Below are 21152 nucleotides of genomic sequence, written 5' to 3'. Positions count from 1 at the left end.
TTTTGTTTTTGTGTATTGGGGATGGAACCCATGGTCTTGGGCATGTTAGGCAAGCGCTTTATAGCTCTGAGCTACAACCCCAGCCTTATAATATGTTTTTTTCATATGAATACCTAAATAAAGTTTATAAATTAGGCACAATAAGGTTAAAAAGAATAGTATTGAGTGGGGCATAGTGGCACACACCTCTAGTCCCAGTGGCTCAGGAGGCTGAGGCAAGAGGATCACAGGTTAAAAGCTAGCCTCACCAACTTAGCAAGACCCTGTCTTGGGGATGTGGCTAAGTGGTTAAGCAGCTCTGAATTCAATCCTTGGTACCAAAAAAAAAAAAAGGGAATAACAGTGAGATAGTGGGTATGAAGTGGTATCTCATTGCACTTTTGATTTCCATTTCACTAGTGCCATCAACCATCTTTTCATGTATGTACTGGCCATTGGGTACATACTAGGCCTTTGTCCATGGCGACCTTAGATTCCTCAACAAATTAATTTTTGTCTGTATTTTTCAGATTACAAAGGAAAAGTATAGTCATAAAGTATAGTCATGTTAGAGACATGTACCAGTTTGAAAGCTCCTGTGGGTTTTATGTTGTTTGTTGTGGGGGAGGGTACTGGGAATCAAGCACAGGAATTCATGCGTTCTAGGAAAGCACTCTACCACTAAGCCATACCGCTCCCCCTGAAGGGTCCTGTTTTACAGATAAACAGGTAAATGGGGTGGGACAGCTCCCTCCTTACTCCCAGTACTGCAAAAAATAAAGTTATAGTTTAGCCTTTGGAATGTTACCCCAAAGGTTCATGTGTTGAGGACCTGGCCCCCAGTGCAGTGATATTCAGAGGTGGGGCATTTTGGAAGTGATGGGATCATGAGAGCTCTGTGGTCCTCAGTGCTTGAGGCAGGAAGATCATGAGTGTGAAGTCAACCTGGGCCACTTAGTAAGATCCCCCTGAAAATGAAAAGGGCTGAGGTTATAGCTCAGTGGTAGAATACCTGGGTTCAATCCCCAGTATGTATAAATAAACGAATTAAGTAAATAAATTAACTGAACTGGCTTCGCAGACAGCTCCCTCTGACCTTCTTAGGTTAACCCTTCTCCAGAGCCCAGCGCGATCTTGTGACCCAATGGCAGCTGGGAGGGCTTCTCTGTGCTGCAGCTTGGTGACACTAGTGGAAAGAGGGAAACCACAAGCCCAACAAATTCTCTATCTGGGACAGTTTACCTTACCAGGCAGAAGGTTAACACTGCCCAGGAAGTAGGTCTTTTGTAATTCCCCATTTTATAGATGAGGCTCTGCCCCCAGGCTGCTTCCTTGCCAGTCCTCCATCACCAGTGAAACTGCTCTGGCTCTCCAGGCATCAAGACCTGAGTGCAGCTCCCAAACCAAGCAAATTGAACAAACCTCAGCTGAGGCAGTCCCCCACCACCCAGAGACAGACCTATCATCTGATGTCCTGCGTCATCCCATGTCACAGCTGGAATGGGAGGCTCTCCACAGAAAGAACTTCACAGGAAGGACAATAGGATGTGACTAGCATATATGGAGGAAAGGGCCCAGGTCTCATTTGTCATCTGGTAACAGAGGAACTAAGCCTCAGCTTAGCTCCTGAGGGAGGCTGAGATGTCTGACTGGACGGCTGCTCAGCCCCACATTTTGGAACTACAGGAAAGGCAAGGGAGGTGGAGCAAACAGTTCTGTCGGGCATGGAACAGCCCCACTGATCCAGGAAAGTGGAGGGACACCAGAGGGCTCAGCAGCTCAGCCTTAGGAGAAGAAACAAGCCCTGACTAGTTGGTTCCCATTGCTAAAGCAAGACGGGACACCAAAGCACACTTAATATTCTCCCTTCACAGGACCTTTATGGGATGAATGTGTTGTGGCAATTTGTATGCTGAAGCCTACCTGGGATGTGATGGTACTAGTAGGGTCCTTAGGAGGTGAATAGGTCATCAGGGTGCAGCCACGTGATTGAACTTAATGTCCTTATAAAGAGACCTCGAGCATATCTCGTCTTTCTCCCATCTGAAGACACAGCTAGAAGGTGATGTCTATGAACCAGGATATGAGCCCTCACTACACACAAAATCTGTTGGTGTCCTGATCTCAGTCTTCCTAGACTCCAAAATGAGAAATAAATGTGTTATTCATAAGCCATCTGTATAGTCTACGAGATTTTGTTACTGCAGCCCAAATGCACTGAAACACTTACCTTTTTCTTTTGGTACTGGGGATTGACCCCAGGGGTACATCATCAGTCCCTTTTTATTTTTTATGAGTCAGGGTCTCACTAGGTTGCTGAGGTTAGCCTCAAACTTGTGATCCTCCTGCCTTAGCCCCCCAATCACTATCCAATAATCCAAAGGTGTATACCACCATGCCCAGCAAGACACTACTTCTTAAAACGAATTCTTCCATCTCCAAGTTGATTTCAAGCCTTCTTGCCAAGCTGCCAGGCCAAGCCACAGGATTTGAGAGCTCTGAACAACCAACCACCTATGACAGTACCAAACCCCTTTCCCAACAAAGATCACACACACATGAGAATCTTTCCTTTTATTCTTGCTCACATTCTTCAACACAAAGCTTTGCTTCGACACAAGGGATACCAGAGGTAGGAGGGGAGGCAGTCTCCTTCCTCCAGCCCCTGTTACCTTGGCCAGGCTACAAGGTCAGAATACAGACATCCGCTGAGAGTTCATTTTGGCACACTAAAGAGGCCAGGTCAACACACAGGCCTCTGGGGAGGGCGTGTCCTCTGCTTTCCAGTGGCGCCCAGGAGCAGCTATTGTGGTACAGCTTTGGCTGTGGGCCTCTGCTACCTGAGGAGAAAACTCACCTAGCTGGAGGGAAAAGAACCTTCACTGAGGTATCCGGTGGGCAGCAGTTCTTTCCAGAGTAGAATTCAACAAGAAAAACAAATACAGAAGACATAAGGAAAACACTAACCTTCAATAGCCAAAAGCTGACCTCTACCCAGGTGTAGTAGTGCACACCTGTGGGAGGGGAGACTGAAGCAGGAGGATCCCAAGTTCAAATCCAGCCTCAGCAACTTAGTAAGACTATGTCTCAAAAAATAAAAAGGGCTGGGGATGTGGCTCAGTGGTTAAGTGCCCCTGGATTCAATCCCTGGTATCAAAAAATAAAACAAAAAGCTGGCCTCCAGGATACCAGGTAACTCCAGCACCCAGGGAGGGAACAAACACATGATGCTTAGATTCCCCCAGGATGCCTGGCACTGTTGCCTGAAAAAAACAATAAATTTCTGTTGTGGCAGAAAAATGGAGCTGGTTGGGATGGAGAAGCCACATTCTCAGTGGATTCGCTGCTGGTGATATGGACTGACCACAGGTCCTGGGTCATCCCAAAGGCCTGAGGGACACCTGAGTAAGTGGCTGCGCTCCAAGCTGCCCAGGGCAGCCCAGTTACACTCAGGTGACAGTTACCCAAGCTCTCCAGGCTCAGTGATCCCAGGGACCATAGCCCAGGCATATGCCCATCCTGTGGGCCTAGGTAATGTACTCTCCTGTGTTCTGACTAAAAGCAAACAAAAAACCCACTGCAATTCCCTGGGAAGGAGATGAGTACAGATCACCAATATCAGAAAACATCCTGGCTACCTGGTCCCCACCCACCTAAAGCAGCCCCTCAGGTGCCTGTAGACCACTGTATAGTGCATAACCAATGCTATCAATCTCTTCCTCCCGTAAACCATCCAAGAGGTTCACACTGGGGTTGAAGTGACAGGGCAGACTGGCCTGCTCCAGGCTGCTGATGAGCAACTCCAGGGCCTGCAGAAAGCGCTCCCCGAGGGCCTCCTCGGCCCAGTCCACTTCCTCTTCCCCCAGACGAAGAACCACCTGGGTCAGGTGGCTCCGGCCCAATTGCCCCAGGGCTGGGTGGCCACGACACACACCACACAGTAGCAGCAACAGCCTCTGGCGAGTGCCAATATCATGGTCATCCAGGGCCTGCAACCTGGCAGCCTCTGCCGGATATAGGTCCTGAAGCCAGAGATTCCCAGCCAGCCCCTCCAGGGGCCAGGCCAGGAGGAGGTGGTTGTCAGAGTGGGCTCCAGTGACTGCCAAAAGCACAGCCACAGTGAGCTCCAGGCGCTCGTGCTGCACCTCCAGCAGCAGCTCCTCTGAGGCCACACTGGGCCGGATCAGACATCCGAGCAGGCTACCAATGGCTGGCCAGTTGACAGAGGCAACCAGGGCCTTGCGGAGCAACTCTAGTAAGACACGGGAGGAGAGGTAGCCACCTACCAGGAAGCGGTCCCAGGGGCTGCTCCCTCGGGGGTGAAACTCAAGCTGAGTCCTGCGCACCGCCCAGCAGCGAGGGTCCCTGGCCACAGTGTCCATGCCAGGCACCAGACTCCACAGGTCTGGCTCTAGCAGCAGCGGTGTCAGGAGGCGCACATGCTCAGCAGCCCCTGCCTGTAGCCCATCATAGAGTGGCCCACCAGGCACAAGTGGCCCAAAGGGCAGTTCTGGGAACTTGTTCTGCAGGTAGGCCTGTAGCTCCAGGGCAATGTCACCGGCCAGCTGTTTGGCCAAAGCCACATGAGCTGCTGGAATAACCACATGTTCCTGCTCAAATGCCAGTAACTTCTCCTGGAATGTCAGACACAGTGGTACTGGGGAGCTGAGTTGAGGTGACTTCTGAGGATTGGTATCTGTGGGACTCTCTGCAGAATGAAGGGACCAGGGGAACATGTTAGAACTCCCCAAAATGAGTTAAGAGAATTCTCCCTGATTACTGACTGTATGACTGCCCTGGGCCTTGTTTCTCACCTGTAATGGCCACCTGAGAAAGTAACAGGTCTAGGTCCTCAGAACTGTAAACACTTGATGGCAAAGTTGCACTGGCCCAGAGTCCCAACACCCTGGCCATACAGCTAAAAAGACACCACGCAGAGTGAGGAAGGCAGGTGCTGCCTCTCTTGAGCCTCAGTTTCCCCATGTGAGGCTCCCCACCATCAGAGTACTAGCCTGCTCAGGAAGGAAGTAGGACAAAAAAAAAAATGATGCCCAGGTCAGGGTATCATTCAGTGGTATAGCATTTGCCTACCATGTGCAAGGCCCTAGGTTTGCTCTCCAGCAAAACACAACACAAAAAACACAAAACTATGATCCCCATTAAACATCAGAAGCCCACAGCCCAGAAAGGATCAGGAACTTGCACAGGACTGCAAAGTCACAGGGGAAGAGCCTGGGTTTCATCTTCCAAATGTGACCACTGAAGGGAAACACCCACAACAGAAGGGAAGGGGTGTGTGCAGCTCACCTGGGGCAGAGGGCAAGGGGGCTGGGAGCGACACCGGCTGGCTGAGCGAAACAGGTGGGGGCTGGGGCTGTTGGTGTGGTGTGGCCTTCAGCAGGTTTAGTTCCTTCCAGCTGTCTCCCTTAGCATCATCTTCATCCCGAGGGCTAGTGGCCCTGTCAATGAGCTGTAGGCAGAGTGACACAGAAGTCTAGGGAGCCATGGCAAAGCTTAGGGGCAAAGCAAACCAGGTTTTCCTGGATTCCAATGTCAGCATTAGGAAGTGCCACTGCCCCTCCTGGGGCTCCTCTACAGGGCCCAGCCCTGTCATTCTCCTCTGGAAACCTCAGGCAGGCCCCACCCAGCCAGGCCTTACCCGCTTCACTGCCAAGGTAGCAATGCCCAGCACAGCAGCCCCGCCCACACCTAAGACCAGGCGGGCGTTGGCCAGGAGGAAGTCCACAGCGCTGCCCAGGGCCTCATCACCACGATGCCTTCCCCGCTTCTGGGAGAACTCTGCCATGATCCGTCTGCAAGAGACGCAGGAGCACAGGGCAGCTGAGGGTGGAACCGCCTGTGGATAGGTATGTGCAAGTCAAGTCTGAAGACTCCACTGTTAGGTGGTTAGAAAGAGATGCAGATCCCAAATACAGAGGCAGGTGCTCTGGAGTAACAGGGTCAAGTCCATAAGGAGGCCAGAGTGCACCTAGAGAGAGGATTCTCTGGGACCTTTGACAATGTTGCAGGTGGAGGAAATGGTCCTTAGTTGCTGGGAGATTAAGCAGTAGAGAAGGTGAGCCAGGGCCTGTTTGCTTACCTGTAAGCTGGCACAGTCAGTGGGATGAAGGATTGAGCAGCCCTGAAGTGTGTGACTGGGTAGGGCCAGGCACTTGAGAAGTAGAAACAGAAATTTCTCAAGGACCAGTCCACCAGTCATGAGGTCACATTCTACTGGGGCACCAAGGACTTCTGCCCTCCCTGATGGGCTCTAGATGCCTGTGGCCCAGCTGCCAGGTGACAGGATGCCTGGAGTGGCGGAAGCCTGAAGCACTGTGTGACTCAGCCCTGGACACCTGCCCATTCACCCCACACTATAAATAAGACCCAGCTCTGGGGCCTGGCGAGGTCATAGGCTACCCAGGTGACCCACCAGGACCCCACAGCAGGTTTCAACTTTGTCATTCATGCCATGGGAAACAATACTGCTACAGGCAACAGGACCAGTAATTCACTCTGCAAACTGGAAAAGCATTTTAATTCCAATACTTATCTAAACTGGTACTCGGCCTTGCCCCTGCAGGGGCGCACAGGCCCAGACCGGAAGCCTTCCAACTCGGGGAAGTGGGGGAGGGCGCGGGTGGTTAAAAATAACCCACCCTGAGCAGCTAGGTCCTGGATGCCGCCTGTCCTCTGGGTTAGCCAAACCCTCCTGCCCTGGGCCAGGGCTAAGCCGGTCACGCAGCTGCCCACAGATGGGCCTGTTACGGGTCCATTCACAAGTAAGGACGCTGAGGCCCTGGGAACCAAGTGCAGCACCTTAAACGTGAAGGGCAGGGCTGGGACTCCAACTCAGACCTTGGTGCCCAAAGTCCTCCCCTCCCTCCCTTCCTTGACCGCGGGCCACGCCCCCGATCTGTGTTTGGGACGCTCGCCACGCCCGAAGCTGAATGACCCCAGGGACCGCCCCATTACGCTCTGGTGGTACCTGCGTCTCGGTCTCAGCTCATCCACCAGAGGACACAGCGGGTTCGCGGGGCCCTGATGGCCAGACCTGCTTGAGAATGGAAGGTGGAGGACCTGGGAACCGAACGCCGAGGCCCCGGGGCGGCCACTGACCCCGGAGGCACGCAGACAAGCAGGTCTTCACTCCAATCCGAGCGCTAGACTCCAGCGCACACGTTCCAAAATACTGCGCGGCTCAGCCAATGACAGATCGACCACGCTCCCACGGGGACGGGACTCTCCAACGAAGTCCGGATTTAAAGGTGTAGGCAGCATTCCGAGCCAACAACTGGGCCGTTGTGTGACAGACAGACCGCACCTGTCCCAAAGTCCTATATTTTCCCCCTCGCTATTACCTATTGGGCCGCGCGGCACACAATGTGGCTAAAAAGCCAACCCCTGCCTACTGCTCCGGGAGACCTTTTGTGGGACTTTCTTCCCCCAGGCCTGTTTTCTCTCCTGTATAACTGGGATGTTAGATGTCACCACCCCCCTCACCCCTGTGAAGTAGATTTGTGCGTAGAACAGCTGTGGCTCATTTACTGGGCACTTACTGTGTGCAGATTCCAACAAGACAGCCACAAACAGATGGCCCAGGAGGGACGCTTCTTCTTACGAAACAAACCAATAAGTAAGAGAGGAGAAAGTGTTGACACAAGCGAAAATAATAATAACCTGCCACGAATATTGAGTACCTGCTGTATGCTGCAAGCTACACATGCATTTGCTTCTAGCAACAACCTTAGGAAACTGTCTATCGATGAGGAAATTGAAGGCAGAAGCATAAGCGTAAGAAACCGAGAACTCAAATGTCTTACTACCACCTGTCTGATGCAGAGCCTAACGGGTCCGGAATCTCTCCCGGAATAAGGTCAACGTCAGCGGCCCCGGACGCTGAGACTGAAACTTGGAGGTTGTGGAAGCCTCCAACCTGAGCACAAGGAGCGCCCAGACTCCTGGAGGTCTCTCCAGTACCCGAAAAAGACTGGGAAACTGAGGCCTCGAGGGTCCTACAGCCACCGCCACACCCTCGCGGACCAGCCGGGCCTACACTTCCCGTGGAGTGTGCGGTCCAGGTGCGCAGACTCCGGGTGCGGGCGGGTTAAAGGGGCGGGGCCGGCGCTAGCCCAGCCCGCGGCTCTCGGGGCGGCCCCTAGCTCCCTCCCGGCCCGGCAGCAGAGCGGCGCCGCCATGGAGGCCACCGGGGTGTTGCCGTTCGTCCGCGGCGTGGATCTCAGCGGCAACGACTTCAAGGTGAGCCGAGCCCAGCCTCGCTGGGTTGCCGCCGAGCCACCCCACGGGCTTTTCCTCGCGCGCGGGCCCCGCGGCTCTCTGCTTCCTGTGTCGCCGCCCAGGCCTGCGGCGGGGCGGGGAGAGGGGGGGGCTCCCTGCGGCGCCCCGGTAGCGACTTACCCGGAGGACCCGCCCAGCGCCCACACCGGCAGACAGAGGCGTGAACTAGGCGTCACTCTGGAAGGCCCGCCGGAGCCCCGACCCTGCGCCCCGGTTCGCCTGGCGGGAGCGTGGCCTGGCGGTCGGCAAGCCCGGCTCCCGCCCTTCTGAGAGCACACGCCCAAGCCAGGCCCTGACTCAGGCCGCTGAGCTGCCAGGGCTGCCCAGGGGCGGGTGTGGAGCCAACTCATCACCACCCTCCCCGCCACCGCCATCCTGTGTGGTCTTGGGCAAGTCACTTCCCCCTCTCGGTGCCTGGGTTTTCTCGTCTTCTGATGGGGCTTAAAAGTAGCTGTTTTTGGACGTCTGGGATGTAGCGCAATGTATTGATATGGAAAGTGTGTCAGGCAGCTGTGAGAGGTCCTGGGTCCTGTTGTCTGAACTGAGAGGCCTCAGGCACCAGGAGCCAGAGCCCTCCCACCGCCGAGCCAGTTGGTGGGGAAGGGAGGCGGTTCTAAGCAGTCAAGAATCAGGTGAAAGATGTTAGGGCCAGAGGGGAGGAGAGAAGAAGGTAAGGGCGGAGCTGCCCCCGATGGTCCTTTGGAGCTCAGGGAGGTGATGGGCAGCTAGCTACTGGCTGGGACTGGGGAGGAGGCAGGCAGGCTCTTCCTGCCGTTACCTGCATGTGTACACACTTTTGACCCCATGCACATGTGTTCACAACACTTTTCTCTGACGCATCCCTACTGCCCTTACCTGGGGTATCCATGTGTCTTCTGTGGACTGGGAGGGACTGAGTCACCAACCAAGAATGTGACTGTAGGGAGAAGGGACAGCAGCCAAAGGCACTAGAGGCACAAGTCACCCAGATTCTGTGCACAAAGGGCCAGAGCTGATGAGGTGGGCATTGGAATATGGGGAATGAATGAATGGATGAATGATGTGATGCCTGTGTAGAGTGAGGAAATGGACCTTCAGCACAGTGTTGGTTTGGACCTTGCCAGGAATGGGTTGTGTGCTGATGGCAGGGTGAGAGCATTGTGGGGCCTTCACAGAATCTCAGGGGAACTGCCACTCCAGACAGTCCAGTGAGAGCCTGGACTGCCAGGCAAAGGAATTTGAGCAGAGCTAACCAAAAAGTGGGATGTTGAGTGTCACCCCAAATAAGACAGTTTTGTCTAGCCTTCCTGAGTCTCAGAGTCCAGCAGGAGAGGCAGACCAACACTTTTGTCTTTTATTAGTCCCATTTTATGGGTGAAGAAATTGAGGCACAGAATGATACATGACTTGTCCAGGGTTTCACAGCTTTGCTCCCCAAAGGCTTCAGTGGGCAGTGCGAGCCACAGAATGTGGTGGACCATAGCCACCACTTTCCCAGACCATCCTTACTCTGAAACCAACCATCCTCCCAGGGTGGCTACTTCCCTGAGAATGTCAAGGCCATGAGCAGCCTGCGATGGCTGAAGCTGAACCGCACAGGCCTCTGCTACCTGCCAGAAGAGCTGGCTGCCCTACAGAAGCTGGTAAGGGGCTTTGGTCAAGCAGGGAGGGTTCCTGTGGAGGGGGCTGGGCCAGGTGGGCCAAGCTTATGGAGAAGGCAGAAGACATAGAGGAAGAACATATAGAGCTGTGAGCAAAGCTGGCAGAGAGCAGTACGTGGTAGTGCACACCTATAATCCCAGCAGCTTGGGACGCTGAGGCAGGAGGATCACAAGTTCAAAGCCAGCCTCAGCAAAAGCAAGGTAGTAAGCAACTCAGTGAGACCCTGTCTCTAAATAAAATACAAAATAGGACTGGGGATGGCTCTGTGGTCGAGTGCCCCTGAGTTCAATCCCTAGTACCCTCCCCCCAAAAAAAGCAGGCAGAGAGGGAGTGAGCCCTCTGTCCCAGAAAGAGTAAAAGAGGAGGCCTGGTCTGTAAGGGAGAAGTGGACTGGGCTGGTAGCTTCTCCTGAATGGTACAAAGTCGTGGAGACAGACAGGAACTCTGGACACCCTACCCACCCTGCTGAGCCTCTGCTCCTCTGTCCTGGCCCAGGAGCACTTGTCTGTGAGCCACAACAACCTGACCACACTTCATGGGGAACTGTCCAGTCTGCCTTCGCTGCGGGTGAGTACTGGGGTTAGGGACCCAGAATCTGACCAAGGACCTGGTAGAGTGCCCCTGGGGTCAATCACTAGGCCCTAAGCTGAGAACCTGCTTTAAAAAAATAAAAAGGGCTAGGGATGAAATTCAGTGGTATAGCACCCCTGGGTTAGATCCCCAGAACAAAAAAAATAAAATAAAATAAGAAAGAAAGGTTTCCTGAAGGCCCCAGAGTATTGGACTTTTAGGTTTGAATGGGAGTTCACCAGGAGGATAGGAAAAGCCCATCAGTTGGAGGAACTTTGTGAACAAAGACCAGAGGTAGGAGAGCCCTCAGGCCTACCCTCTGGTGGGCTTCCTGAGGAGACATCCTATCCTGACCTTTCTGGGTGTGGAAACCAGGAATCAGACCCTTATATTTATCCCTAGGCCATTGTAGCTCGAGCCAACAGCCTGAAGAATTCCGGAGTCCCTGATGACATCTTCAAGTTGGATGACCTCTCAGTCCTGGTCAGTGGTTACCTACCTTGTGGCCCCTATGCCAGCCCAACCATTCAGTCCCCACTCATAGCCACAGTCCTTGTGGGACTGTCATTATCCCATTTTACAGATAAGGAACTGAGGCTTAGAATGGGCAGTGCCTTGCCTGCGGTCACTCATGGAATCAGATCCCTAACCCTCACGCCTTTCTTCCCAAACTCCTACTGTTTCTCTTTGGTCCTGAGCCACCACATACCCTCCCACCCATCTATTACCTGATTCCTGAGGTCTAGTGGGTAGGAACACCCCTGACCTGGGCCTGTCCCTTCTGTCCAGGACTTGAGCTACAATCAGTTGACCGAGTGCCCACGGGAGCTGGAAAATGCCAAGAACATGCTGGTGCTCAACCTCAGCCATAACAGGTGCCAAATAGGTGTAGTCAGAGTGTCTGGGGGGGTAGGGCTGGTCTCTGGAGCTAACTCAAGTGTCCCTGCCTCTTTCCCATCTACCCACAGTATTGACACCATCCCCAACCAGCTCTTCATCAACCTCACGGACCTGCTATACCTAGACCTTAGTGAGAATCATCTGGAGAGCCTGCCACCCCAGATGCGCCGTCTGGTGCACCTGCAGACCCTGGTGCTCAATGGGAACCCATTGCTGCATGCACAGCTCCGGTGTGCACCTTCTCCAGTCACACCCTACCTCCCAGAAGCCCTGACCCTATGCCCTGTGTGGGCTGGCACCCTCAGGCTGGGCCTGCCCTTCTCAAGTGTCCTGACCTGCCTCTTGATCTTATCATCTGTCTGCCTGGCCACACAGTTGCCATTGGCCTTGTGCCCTCTGGGCCCTATGCTCTTGGGCCTGCCCCTCCATTCCCCATCACTACCAAAACCCACTAGGTGGGCCCTTCCTCTCACCCTGACAGTTCATGTTTCCCTGCAGGCAGCTCCCAGCCATGACAGCCCTGCAGACCTTGCACCTACGGAACACGCAGCGCACCCAGAGTAACCTCCCCACCAGCCTGGAGGGCCTGAGCCACCTTGCAGGTTGTGACCTCCCTGGGACTCCTCCTTTGGACTCCCTTCCTTCCTAGTGAACTAAGTGGATTCAGTCCTGCTCCTCCAGCCACATCCCACACTTTGTGTGTGTGTGTTGCTGGGATAGAACCCAGGATCTCTTATATGCTAGGCCAGCACCTTACCTCTGAGCTATCCACCCCCCAGCCCCTGTTACATTATTTCTGTCTTTATCATGAGACTATTAATGACCTCAAATCATGAGCACTGAATTTATGCCTAGACCCACCCTATGTGAGGTGGGTCTAAATGGAGAAACTGCAGCTCAGAGAGGTTGTCACTTACCTAAGGCCACACAGCCTTAGGTAGAAAGCTGGCATTTATAATAGGGCTGGCTGTGCCCCGTGTCTGCTGTGTGGACCCTGATTAATGTGTTCCACCTCACACTCCAGATGTGGACCTGTCGTGCAATGACTTGACACGGGTGCCCGAGTGCCTATACACTCTCCCCAGCCTGCGCCGCCTCAACCTCAGCAGCAACCAGATCACAGAGCTGTCCCTGTGCATTGACCAGTGGGTACATGTGGAAACCTTGAACCTATCCCGCAACCAGCTCACCTCACTTCCCGTGCGTCCTGGACCTTGGGGGGTGGGGTGGAGGGAGGCTGTTGGGTTCAGTCCTGACCACCCACTCCTGCTCTGCTCCCCACAGTCGGCCATCTGCAAGCTGACCAAGTTGAAGAAGTTGTATCTGAACTCCAACAAGCTGGACTTTGATGGGCTACCCTCGGGCATTGGCAAGCTGACTGGCCTTGAGGAGTTCATGGCTGCCAACAACAACCTGGAGCTGATTCCTGAAAGCCTCTGCAGGTGCTAGGGCAGGGATGGGCAGGAAGGGGCCCTCACAGCACAGAAAGCCCTGGAATCATAGCTGAACCAACCCTGTCCTCGTTGGTTCACATGACATAAAGATGGTTCAGTTTGCCTCTGTGGATGAAGACCCTATAGTCCCATGCTAGCCATTCCCAATTTGAGTTCCCCAGAGGACCCCTTAGGAAGATGCTGTTAGGGTTGAGGCCAGAAGGGATCCAGTGCCAGGTGAATTTGGAACTCCGTGCTGCTTCCGTCCCCTCCTGAAGGTCATAGTGCCCACTAGTGTGGTCGCCTGGCTCTGAAAAGTTCTTCAGGCAGAGGATGGAGGACATCCACCCCAGTTCCTCTGACCCTAACTGCTGCCTCTTCCCCAGGACTGGAAGTTTCCCCACCCTGCCCTCCTTGTCACTTCCTGATGCCCCCACTGGCCCTGTTCTTACAGGTGCCCAAAGCTGAAGAAACTCATCCTGAACAAGAACCGCCTGGTGACTCTCCCAGAGGCCATCCACTTCCTGACAGAGATTGAGGTCAGGGCAGGGTGGGCTGGGAGAGCGCTCAGAAGAGACTAAGCTAACGGGTTTGTCCTGGAGGGAGAGGCCTCCTGGTGGGCGGCAGTGCCTGAGTTCTGGTGGGGAGAAGGTGAGCCATGTCCCTGTGTCCCTAGCACACTCAGTAGCATCATTAAGCCCCACAGCCAGCCATAGAGGTAGCCCAGATGAGAAACCTTGGCCCTGGCCCCCCTGCAGACAAGAACTAGAAGCCAAGTTCTATGTGGCTAGAAGAGGGCACTTGTGTTCAGTGCCAGCTCTGCTCACCCCTGGTGCAGGTCCTGGATGTGCGGGAGAACCCCAGTCTGGTCATGCCACCTAAGCCTGCTGACCCCGCCGCTGAGTGGTACAACATCGACTTCTCGCTGCAGAATCAGCTGAGGCTGGCAGGTGCCTCCCCTGCCACAGTGGCTGCCGCAGCAGCTGGTAAGTTAAGGAACATCTCGCTTGGGAGTCTGGATGCCTTTGGGGACGTGAAGGATGGGGTTGGCCTCTTAACAGGCTGATGCCCCAAGGGGGAAGGTCCAGTAGGGCTCAGCTGCACACCCTTTCCCCAAGCTGGGAGTGGGCCCAAGGACCCTCTGGCTCGCAAGATGCGACTGCGAAGGCGAAAGGACTCAGCCCAGGATGACCAGGCCAAGCAGGTGCTGAAGGGCATGTCAGATGTGGCCCAGGAGAAGAACAAAAAGCAGGAGGTGAGCTGAGACAGGAATGGCACACTGGGCCTTGCTCAAAGCAGATTGACCCAGGCCAAGAGGGAAAGGGAGCTGTAACATCCACAGTCCAGTCATGTTAGGATGGGGATAGTTACTGAGAGACAAAAGGAGACACTAAGGGATACAAGGTTTATTTTAAAATGCTTATGAGAAACTACCAGTGGTGATGGACTAGACAGGTGCTTCTCCAGAAAGTGTAGGAGCAACTGGCTGGACAGGTACTCTTCCATTCCCCACAGTGCCTCAACTGCTTCACCAGAAAACAGCACCATCATCCCCTGCTGCACCTTGTGCAGTGGTGGCTGGACGGGCACATCCCTCTTCACAGTACCCTGATCCATACCAATTAACTGCAGAGGAGGGGGTTTCAGAGCAGCACCTGCTTACCTTGCTTTGTTCCTGTGTGTTCCAGCACACCAGGGAACTTGGCATGTGTAAGAAAGCACCTCTCTACAAATAACACTAACTTGTCCTAGGTAGTTCCCAGCATACATGAGAGTCATTGTCCTTCAAGATGATATTTATCTGGACCTTCCAGCCCAGACTCACTCTCATTGATACCTTAACTTGGCTAGCTTTTCAAGAACAGAAAGGGGCACTTTAGGGAAATGGTGTTTAACTGTCCTCCTCTTCTCCAAGAATGACAAAACCCTGGACAGAGGGAACGTCCCATACAAAGCCCCTGTGGTGGGTAGCAAGTAGTTGCCAGCCTGCGTGGCTTTGCAGAGTCAAGACACGTACTATGACTGTACCCCCCAGGAGACAGTGGACTCTAGGGCCCCTGGGGGAAAGGTGCGGCGCTGGGACCAGGGCCTGGAGAAGCCACGCCTTGACTACTCAGAGTTCTTCACGGAGGATGTGGGCCAGCTGCCGGGCTTGACCATCTGGCAGATTGAGAACTTTGTGCCTGTGCTGGTGGAGGAAGCCTTCCATGGCAAGTTCTATGAGGCTGACTGCTATATTGTACTCAAGGTAAGGCTGATCCCCTAGGGTCCTTGTGGCCTCCAGTCCCCTAATCATAGATGGTTCAGAATCCCCACCTCTACTTTGGTTCTGTAAGAAGTTGGGAAGTGGGCAGGCCCGGTGGTCCAGGCGTTGTGGTGGTGGGAAGCCAGGATGGGCCCCCAGGGAAAGCTCTCATGGTTAGTGCCTTGGCTCCCAGACCTTTCTGGATGATAGCGGCTCCCTGAACTGGGAGATCTACTACTGGATTGGCGGGGAGGCTACGCTGGACAAGAAGGCCTGCTCTGCCATCCATGCTGTCAACCTGCGCAACTACTTGGGTGCTGAGTGCCGCACTGTGCGGGAGGAGATGGGTGATGAGAGCGAGGAGTTCCTGCAGGTACCAGCCCACAGCAGGGATGGGAAGTGGGGAGCTGGCCCAGAGGCAGGCAGGTGGGGCTAATGGAGTGGGGGTTGAGGATAATCAGTGAGAAAAAAGGCAGAGGCAAGATGAAGGTCTGGGGGGACCAAAGGTTGCCAAAACCTGGGTTAGTGGAAATGGGGCTGGAGTCAGTGGTTGAGGGAGGAGGCAGGCTAGACCTGATACAGGGAGCTGGCAACCCAGGTTGAAGGATTTGGGGGGGGGGGGGGGGAGGAAGGGAGGGGGGGGAGGGAAGGGGGAGAGAGAGAGAGAGAGAGAGAGAGAGAGAGAGAGAGAGAGAGAGAGAGAGGGGGAGGGAGGGAGGGAGGGAGGGAGGGAGAGAGAGGCACTGGATCCAATAGCTGTTAGAGGACAGGGCCACACGCTGGGTGCCAGGGAGGCAGGGCCAAGCCCGGCCTGGAATAAAGGTACAGAGCCAGGTCAGCAAGGCGCCCTTCCTCAGTCTCCTGCTGGTTGCCTGTAGATATACCCATACCTTGAGATTTTACCCAAATTCACTCAGGTTTGCTCTCTTCCATAAAGCTGCCTGCTCTTGTACCCCAGTGTGCACACCTCAACATGTTGTCCACACCTTTATGCACACAGATGAACACATTCATATCTCCATATATCCCTACACCCCAGTATATGTTTGTTTATATGCAAAGACTCTATTTTTTGTTTTTTAACATCATCATGGATTTGTAGCACCTGAGTCACTTGTATACAACTCTGTACCCAGCTTGGCACGGTGTTTGGTTGGGGGAGTGGGACAACTTGATGAAGAACGCTAACCCTCACACACACACAGGTGTTTGACAATGACATCTCCTACATTGAGGGTGGAACAGCCAGTGGCTTCTACACTGTGGAGGACACGCACTACGTCACCAGGTGAATGGGTGTGTGGGAATATGCACTGACCTGAACTGGAAGAGTTGGAGGGGAGTGTGTTGGGAGTAAATTGGCCCCTTGGTGTTCACACTGAGCCACTCTTGTCCTGGTCCCCAGGATGTATCGAGTGTATGGGAAAAAGAACATCAAGTTGGAGCCCGTGCCCCTCAAGGGGGCCTCCCTGGATCCAAGGTGAGACCCCATGATGTGAGGTGAAGTGTTTGACCATCAGCCTCCTCTCTGCCTGTGGGGTGTAGGTTTGGACCTCCTTGAAAAAGGAGGCCCTCTAGCAGCCCGTTTAACACCTGTTTCACAGAGCTTCGCAGAAGGGCCCATGAGTCCCTCTGAAAAAGGGATTAAGCACCATAATGATGGATTGTTTTTGGTGGAATCGGGTATGGAGACAGTCATTGCCCCCATACTCCACCATAGCTCCCTCCTGCTCCTTCTCTCAAGGTTTGTGTTCCTGCTGGACCGAGGGCTGGACATCTATGTGTGGCGGGGGGCCCAGGCCACACTGAGTAGCACCACCAAGGCCAGGTATGAAGGTACTGTGGTTTTGTGCAAAAGAAAATTGTCATCTAAGAAGGGGTATGGTCTCACAGAGGGCTTTGCATCTTGCTCTCAGGCTCTTTGCAGAGAAAATTAACAAAAATGAGCGGAAAGGGAAGGCAGAAATCACATTGCTGGTACAAGGCCAGGAACCCCCAGAGTTCTGGGAGGCTCTGGGTGGGGAGCCCTCTGAGATCAAGAAGCATGTGCCCGATGACTTCTGGCCACCCCAGCCCAAGCTGTACAAGGTGAGCCATGGTGTTGGGGTACAGGGTTAACCTTATTTCACTAGCCAGCTGAGGGCCGGGGATAGGCCAGCACCACTGTGGTGGCTGTGGAATTTGGCCAGGGGAGGGTGCCACCCTCTGGAGTCTAGCTCTGAGAACAGTAGTATGCATGTTTCTAAAGGAACTTGGGACTGGAGGGAAACTGGGGATGTCTTGTCCCAGTTTGTCTTGTGAGTAGGAAAGAAACAAGAAAATTAGCAACAATAAGGATCTGGGGAGGGCAGACAAGGAAAGCACCATTTAAAAGCCTTGCCACAGTGGCATACACCTGTAATCCCACCCCATCAATTTGGGAAACTAAGGCAGGAGGATTCCAAGTTCAGAGCCAGCCTGGGGATTTAGTAAGACCCTGTCTCAAAATTAAAAATTAAAACTTAAAAAGGTCTGGGGAGGTAGTTCAAAAATAATAATAAAATAAAAAAATATAAAAATAAAAGCCCTTCCACTGGCAGAGGATGTAGCTGAGTAGTTGAGTGCCCAGCAAGACCTGTGTTCCATCCCCAGTACTATAAAAAAAATTAAAATTAAAAAGCCCTTCCACAGATAGGGTGTCCTTAAAAAGACTTTGGGTTAGAGAAGAAAAATAGGTCTCAAGAGAAACAAATGGGGGCTGGGGAGATAGCTCAGCTGGTAGAGTGCTTGCCTTGCAAGCACAAGGCCCTGAGTTCGATCCCCAGTACCGCAAAAAAAAAAAAAAAAAAGGAACAAATGGGGCTTGAGCAAGGCAGGCTCGACTCCAAATCCTCTAAGGGCTGTTATGGGTGGAGTTTATGTCCCCAGACCCAGCCTTTGCCATGCCCATTTCTTCCTCCTTCTGCAAGGTGGGCCTGGGCTTGGGCTACCTGGAGCTGCCGCAGATCAACTACAAGCTCTCAGTGGAACACAAAAAACGACCCAAGGTTGAGCTGATGCCCAGAATGCGCCTGGTGAGGTCACAGAATGGGGTGCGGAGCTGGGATCCCTTCTAGATGGCGGGTGTTGACCTCCAGCCTCTAATCTCCAGCTGCAGAGCCTACTGGACACACGCTGCGTGTACATCCTGGACTGTTGGTCTGATGTGTTCATTTGGCTTGGCCGCAAGTCCCCACGCCTAGTGCGTGCGGCTGCGCTCAAGCTGGGCCAGGAGCTGTGTGGGATGCTGCACCGCCCGCGCCACGCCACAGTTAGCCGCAGCCTCGAGGGTACCGAGGCGCAGGTGTGCTCCCAGCTCCAGAGACCAGCTTCCCTCTATCCTTGTATACCCCATGGTCCCCTGACCCCTCTACGGTAGCTCTACTGCCCTGCAGAACAGGCCCAAACCCACCTTCTTTTTGTGGAACCACCCCTTCTACAAACTGCCCCTCCTAGTTGTTTCTTAGGTTTCACCTCCCCAGGACCCACCCCACATTCTCACCTGACCCCAGCCCTTGGACCCCAACCTCCTCCCCACCCCTAACCTTAATTATGCTGGACCCTTCTCCAGTTCATGTCCTGCCGCTGCTCTGCTTTAGGTGTTCAAGGCCAAGTTCAAGAATTGGGACGACGTGTTGACGGTGGACTATACGCGCAACGCGGAGGCTGTTCTCCAGGGCCCAGGGCTTTCCGGGAAGGTGAAGCGCGACGCAGAGAAGAAAGACCAGATGAAGGCAGACCTCACTGCGCTCTTCCTGCCAAGGCAGCCGCCAATGGCATTGGCTGAGGTGGGTGGGGCCTGAGTGGCTGGGCGGGGCCCGAGGTAGGGCTGGGAAGGAGCAGAGTGAGTCTTAGACCCATCGGGGCATGTACTGCCACCTACAGGCGGAACAGCTAATGGAGGAGTGGAACGAGGACCTAGATGGCATGGAGGGCTTCGTGCTGGAGGGCAAGAAATTTGCGCGGCTGCCTGAGGAGGAGTTTGGTCACTTCTACACACAGGACTGCTACGTTTTCCTCTGCAGGTGCCACTGAAGCATGCCTCCCTCTCTTGTCTTCCTCTGGGATTGGGGTTCCAGCCCCTGTTTACTGACCTCTAACCCCACAGGTACTGGGTACCCGTGGAGTACGAGGAGGAGGAGAAGAAAGAAGGCAAGGAGGAGGGGAAGGCGGGGACAGAGGGCAAAGAAGGTGAAGAGGCAGCAGTGGAGGCAGAGGAGAAGCAGCCTGAGGAGGACTTCCAGTGCATCGTGTACTTCTGGCAGGGCCGTGAAGCCTCCAACATGGGCTGGCTCACCTTCACCTTCAGTCTGCAGAAAAAGTTTGAGAGCCTCTTCCCTGGCAAGCTGGAGGTATGCCCCAGCTGTGCTCAGAGCTGTGCTCCCATGGCCTGGGGAGGAAGGGGAGTGCGACCCAGACCAAGGGAGGCTTGGGACTCCAGGGGCAGGTGGGATCTAGGGAGCTGTCCTTGATACTTCCACACCCTCAGGTGGTACGAATGACGCAGCAGCAGGAGAACCCCAAGTTCCTGTCCCATTTCAAGAGAAAGTTTATCATCCACCGGGGCAAGAGAAAGGTGGCCCAGGGTACCCTGCAACCAAGCCTCTACCAGATCCGGACCAACGGCAGTGCCCTCTGCACCCGGTGCCTGGTGGGGTGGGCAGTGGTTGGCAGGAGTCAGGGAGCAGGCACTGCCTCTTTACTGACACCCCCTACTCACCCAGGTGCATCCAGATCAACACTGACTCCAGCCTCCTCAACTCTGAGTTCTGCTTCATCCTCAAGGTGGGGCATAGGTGTGAGCCAAGACCATAGAGCAAGATGGCAGATTGGGGGTTGGTCATAACCCAAACCCCCTGCACACTCCACAGGTTCCCTTTGAGAGTGAGGACAACCAAGGCATTGTATATGCTTGGGTGGGCAGAGCATCAGATCCTGATGAAGCCAAGCTGGCAGAAGACATTCTGAACACCATGTTTGACGCTTCCTACAGCAAACAGGTGAGGTGGGGGTAGGTGGGCAAGTGAGCCAGAGCAGGGGAGCTCCAGGCTGAACTGACCCTCCCACAGGTCATCAATGAAGGTGAGGAACCTGAAAACTTCTTCTGGGTGGGCATTGGGGCACAGAAACCCTATGACGACGACGCTGAGTACATGAAGCACACACGGCTCTTCCGGTAGGGCCCTGACCACTCCCCCAGCTTCCTTCTTAGTCCTGACCCTGCTGCATGTGACCCTTGGCCTTATTTTGACTTCTAGGTGCTCCAATGAGAAGGGCTACTTTGCAGTGACTGAAAAGTGCTCTGACTTTTGCCAAGATGATCTGGCAGATGATGACATCATGTTGCTAGACAATGGCCAAGAGGTGAGACACCACCCCATCTCACTGGCGCTGCCTATTCAAGGAGAAGCCCATCCATTTGCAAATAGGAATTACGGAATCACAAGAACATTCCCACTCACCTGTGCGACCACCTTCCCTGTTGTCCCTAACAGGTCTACATGTGGGTAGGGACCCAGACAAGTCAAGTGGAGATTAAACTGAGTCTGAAGGCCTGCCAGGTGAGTAGGAACAGATGGACATGGCATTGAGGCTGGTCTTGAGGGTACTGGAAGACCTTCTGTAGCCCACTATTCTTCCTTCCCAGGTGTACATCCAGCACATGGGCTCCAAAGAGCATGAGCGGCCCCGCCACCTGCGCCTTGTCCGCAAGGGCAATGAGCAACATGCCTTTACCCGCTGTTTCCATGCCTGGAGCACCTTCCGCCAGCCATTGGCCTGAGCAGTAGCTTTTAGGCCTTAGACCCTTGACAAGAAGGGCCTCTGCCCACCATCTGCTCATTGAAAATGTGCACAGGTGACAGCCCTATTACCCACCAATGTCCCAGCACACAGCCCCAGGCCACACCATTGGTGGAGTGGGGGATGTTCTGGGAACTCAGGCTGTCAGGTTACTCCAGGGTGAGTACATATGTGAAGCCCACCCTATCCCCACCCTGGGCCAGGGATAAGGCAGATACTGTTGCCCTTTAAGAGATATTAAATGCTTTTATTTTCAATATTAAAAA

At 54.0% G+C, this 21152-nt stretch overlaps 2 protein-coding genes across 8 annotated transcripts; one reads left to right on the top strand and one right to left on the bottom strand.

Annotated features, from left to right (window-relative positions):
• Window positions 1-2522: 2522 nt before the first annotated feature.
• Mief2 (mitochondrial elongation factor 2) lies at window positions 2523-8515 on the bottom strand. Of its 7 annotated transcripts, none has more exons than XM_047543220.1 (5): window positions 6968-8296; window positions 6639-6798; window positions 5639-5792; window positions 5287-5449; window positions 2523-4687 (listed from the first exon to the last, which is right to left on the bottom strand). In XM_047543220.1, the coding sequence occupies exons 3-5, from the start codon at window positions 5783-5785 to the stop codon at window positions 3633-3635; spliced, it is 1365 nt and encodes a 454-aa protein (XP_047399176.1). In that variant the 5' UTR covers window positions 5786-5792; window positions 6639-6798; window positions 6968-8296; the 3' UTR covers window positions 2523-3632. The 7 variants fall into 7 exon arrangements, with proteins under 7 accessions (XP_047399176.1, XP_047399175.1, XP_047399172.1 ...); XM_047543219.1 differs by lacking the exon at window positions 6639-6798 and adding an exon at window positions 6080-6151; XM_047543216.1 differs by lacking the exons at window positions 6639-6798; window positions 6968-8296 and adding an exon at window positions 8398-8515.
• On the top strand, window positions 8087-21143 carry Flii (FLII actin remodeling protein). The gene is made up of 30 exons (XM_047543212.1): window positions 8087-8238; window positions 9789-9899; window positions 10414-10485; window positions 10891-10971; window positions 11278-11363; window positions 11457-11618; window positions 11887-11990; window positions 12413-12588; window positions 12673-12830; window positions 13276-13360; window positions 13660-13807; window positions 13940-14076; window positions 14857-15069; window positions 15260-15439; window positions 16272-16354; window positions 16472-16546; window positions 16811-16894; window positions 16983-17154; window positions 18015-18119; window positions 18197-18388; window positions 18684-18872; window positions 18970-19109; window positions 19193-19436; window positions 19574-19728; window positions 19809-19869; window positions 19956-20084; window positions 20154-20260; window positions 20343-20448; window positions 20580-20645; window positions 20732-21143. The coding sequence occupies exons 1-30, from the start codon at window positions 8176-8178 to the stop codon at window positions 20864-20866; spliced, it is 3819 nt and encodes a 1272-aa protein (XP_047399168.1). The 5' UTR covers window positions 8087-8175; the 3' UTR covers window positions 20867-21143.
• Window positions 21144-21152: the final 9 nt, after the last annotated feature.

This window comes from Sciurus carolinensis, chromosome 3, assembly GCF_902686445.1.
Source record: "Sciurus carolinensis chromosome 3, mSciCar1.2, whole genome shotgun sequence".
Taxonomy (NCBI): Eukaryota; Metazoa; Chordata; class Mammalia; order Rodentia; family Sciuridae; genus Sciurus; species Sciurus carolinensis.
The sequence above is the reverse complement of the archived record's forward strand: the minus strand, read 5'-3'. Positions and strand labels throughout refer to the sequence as shown.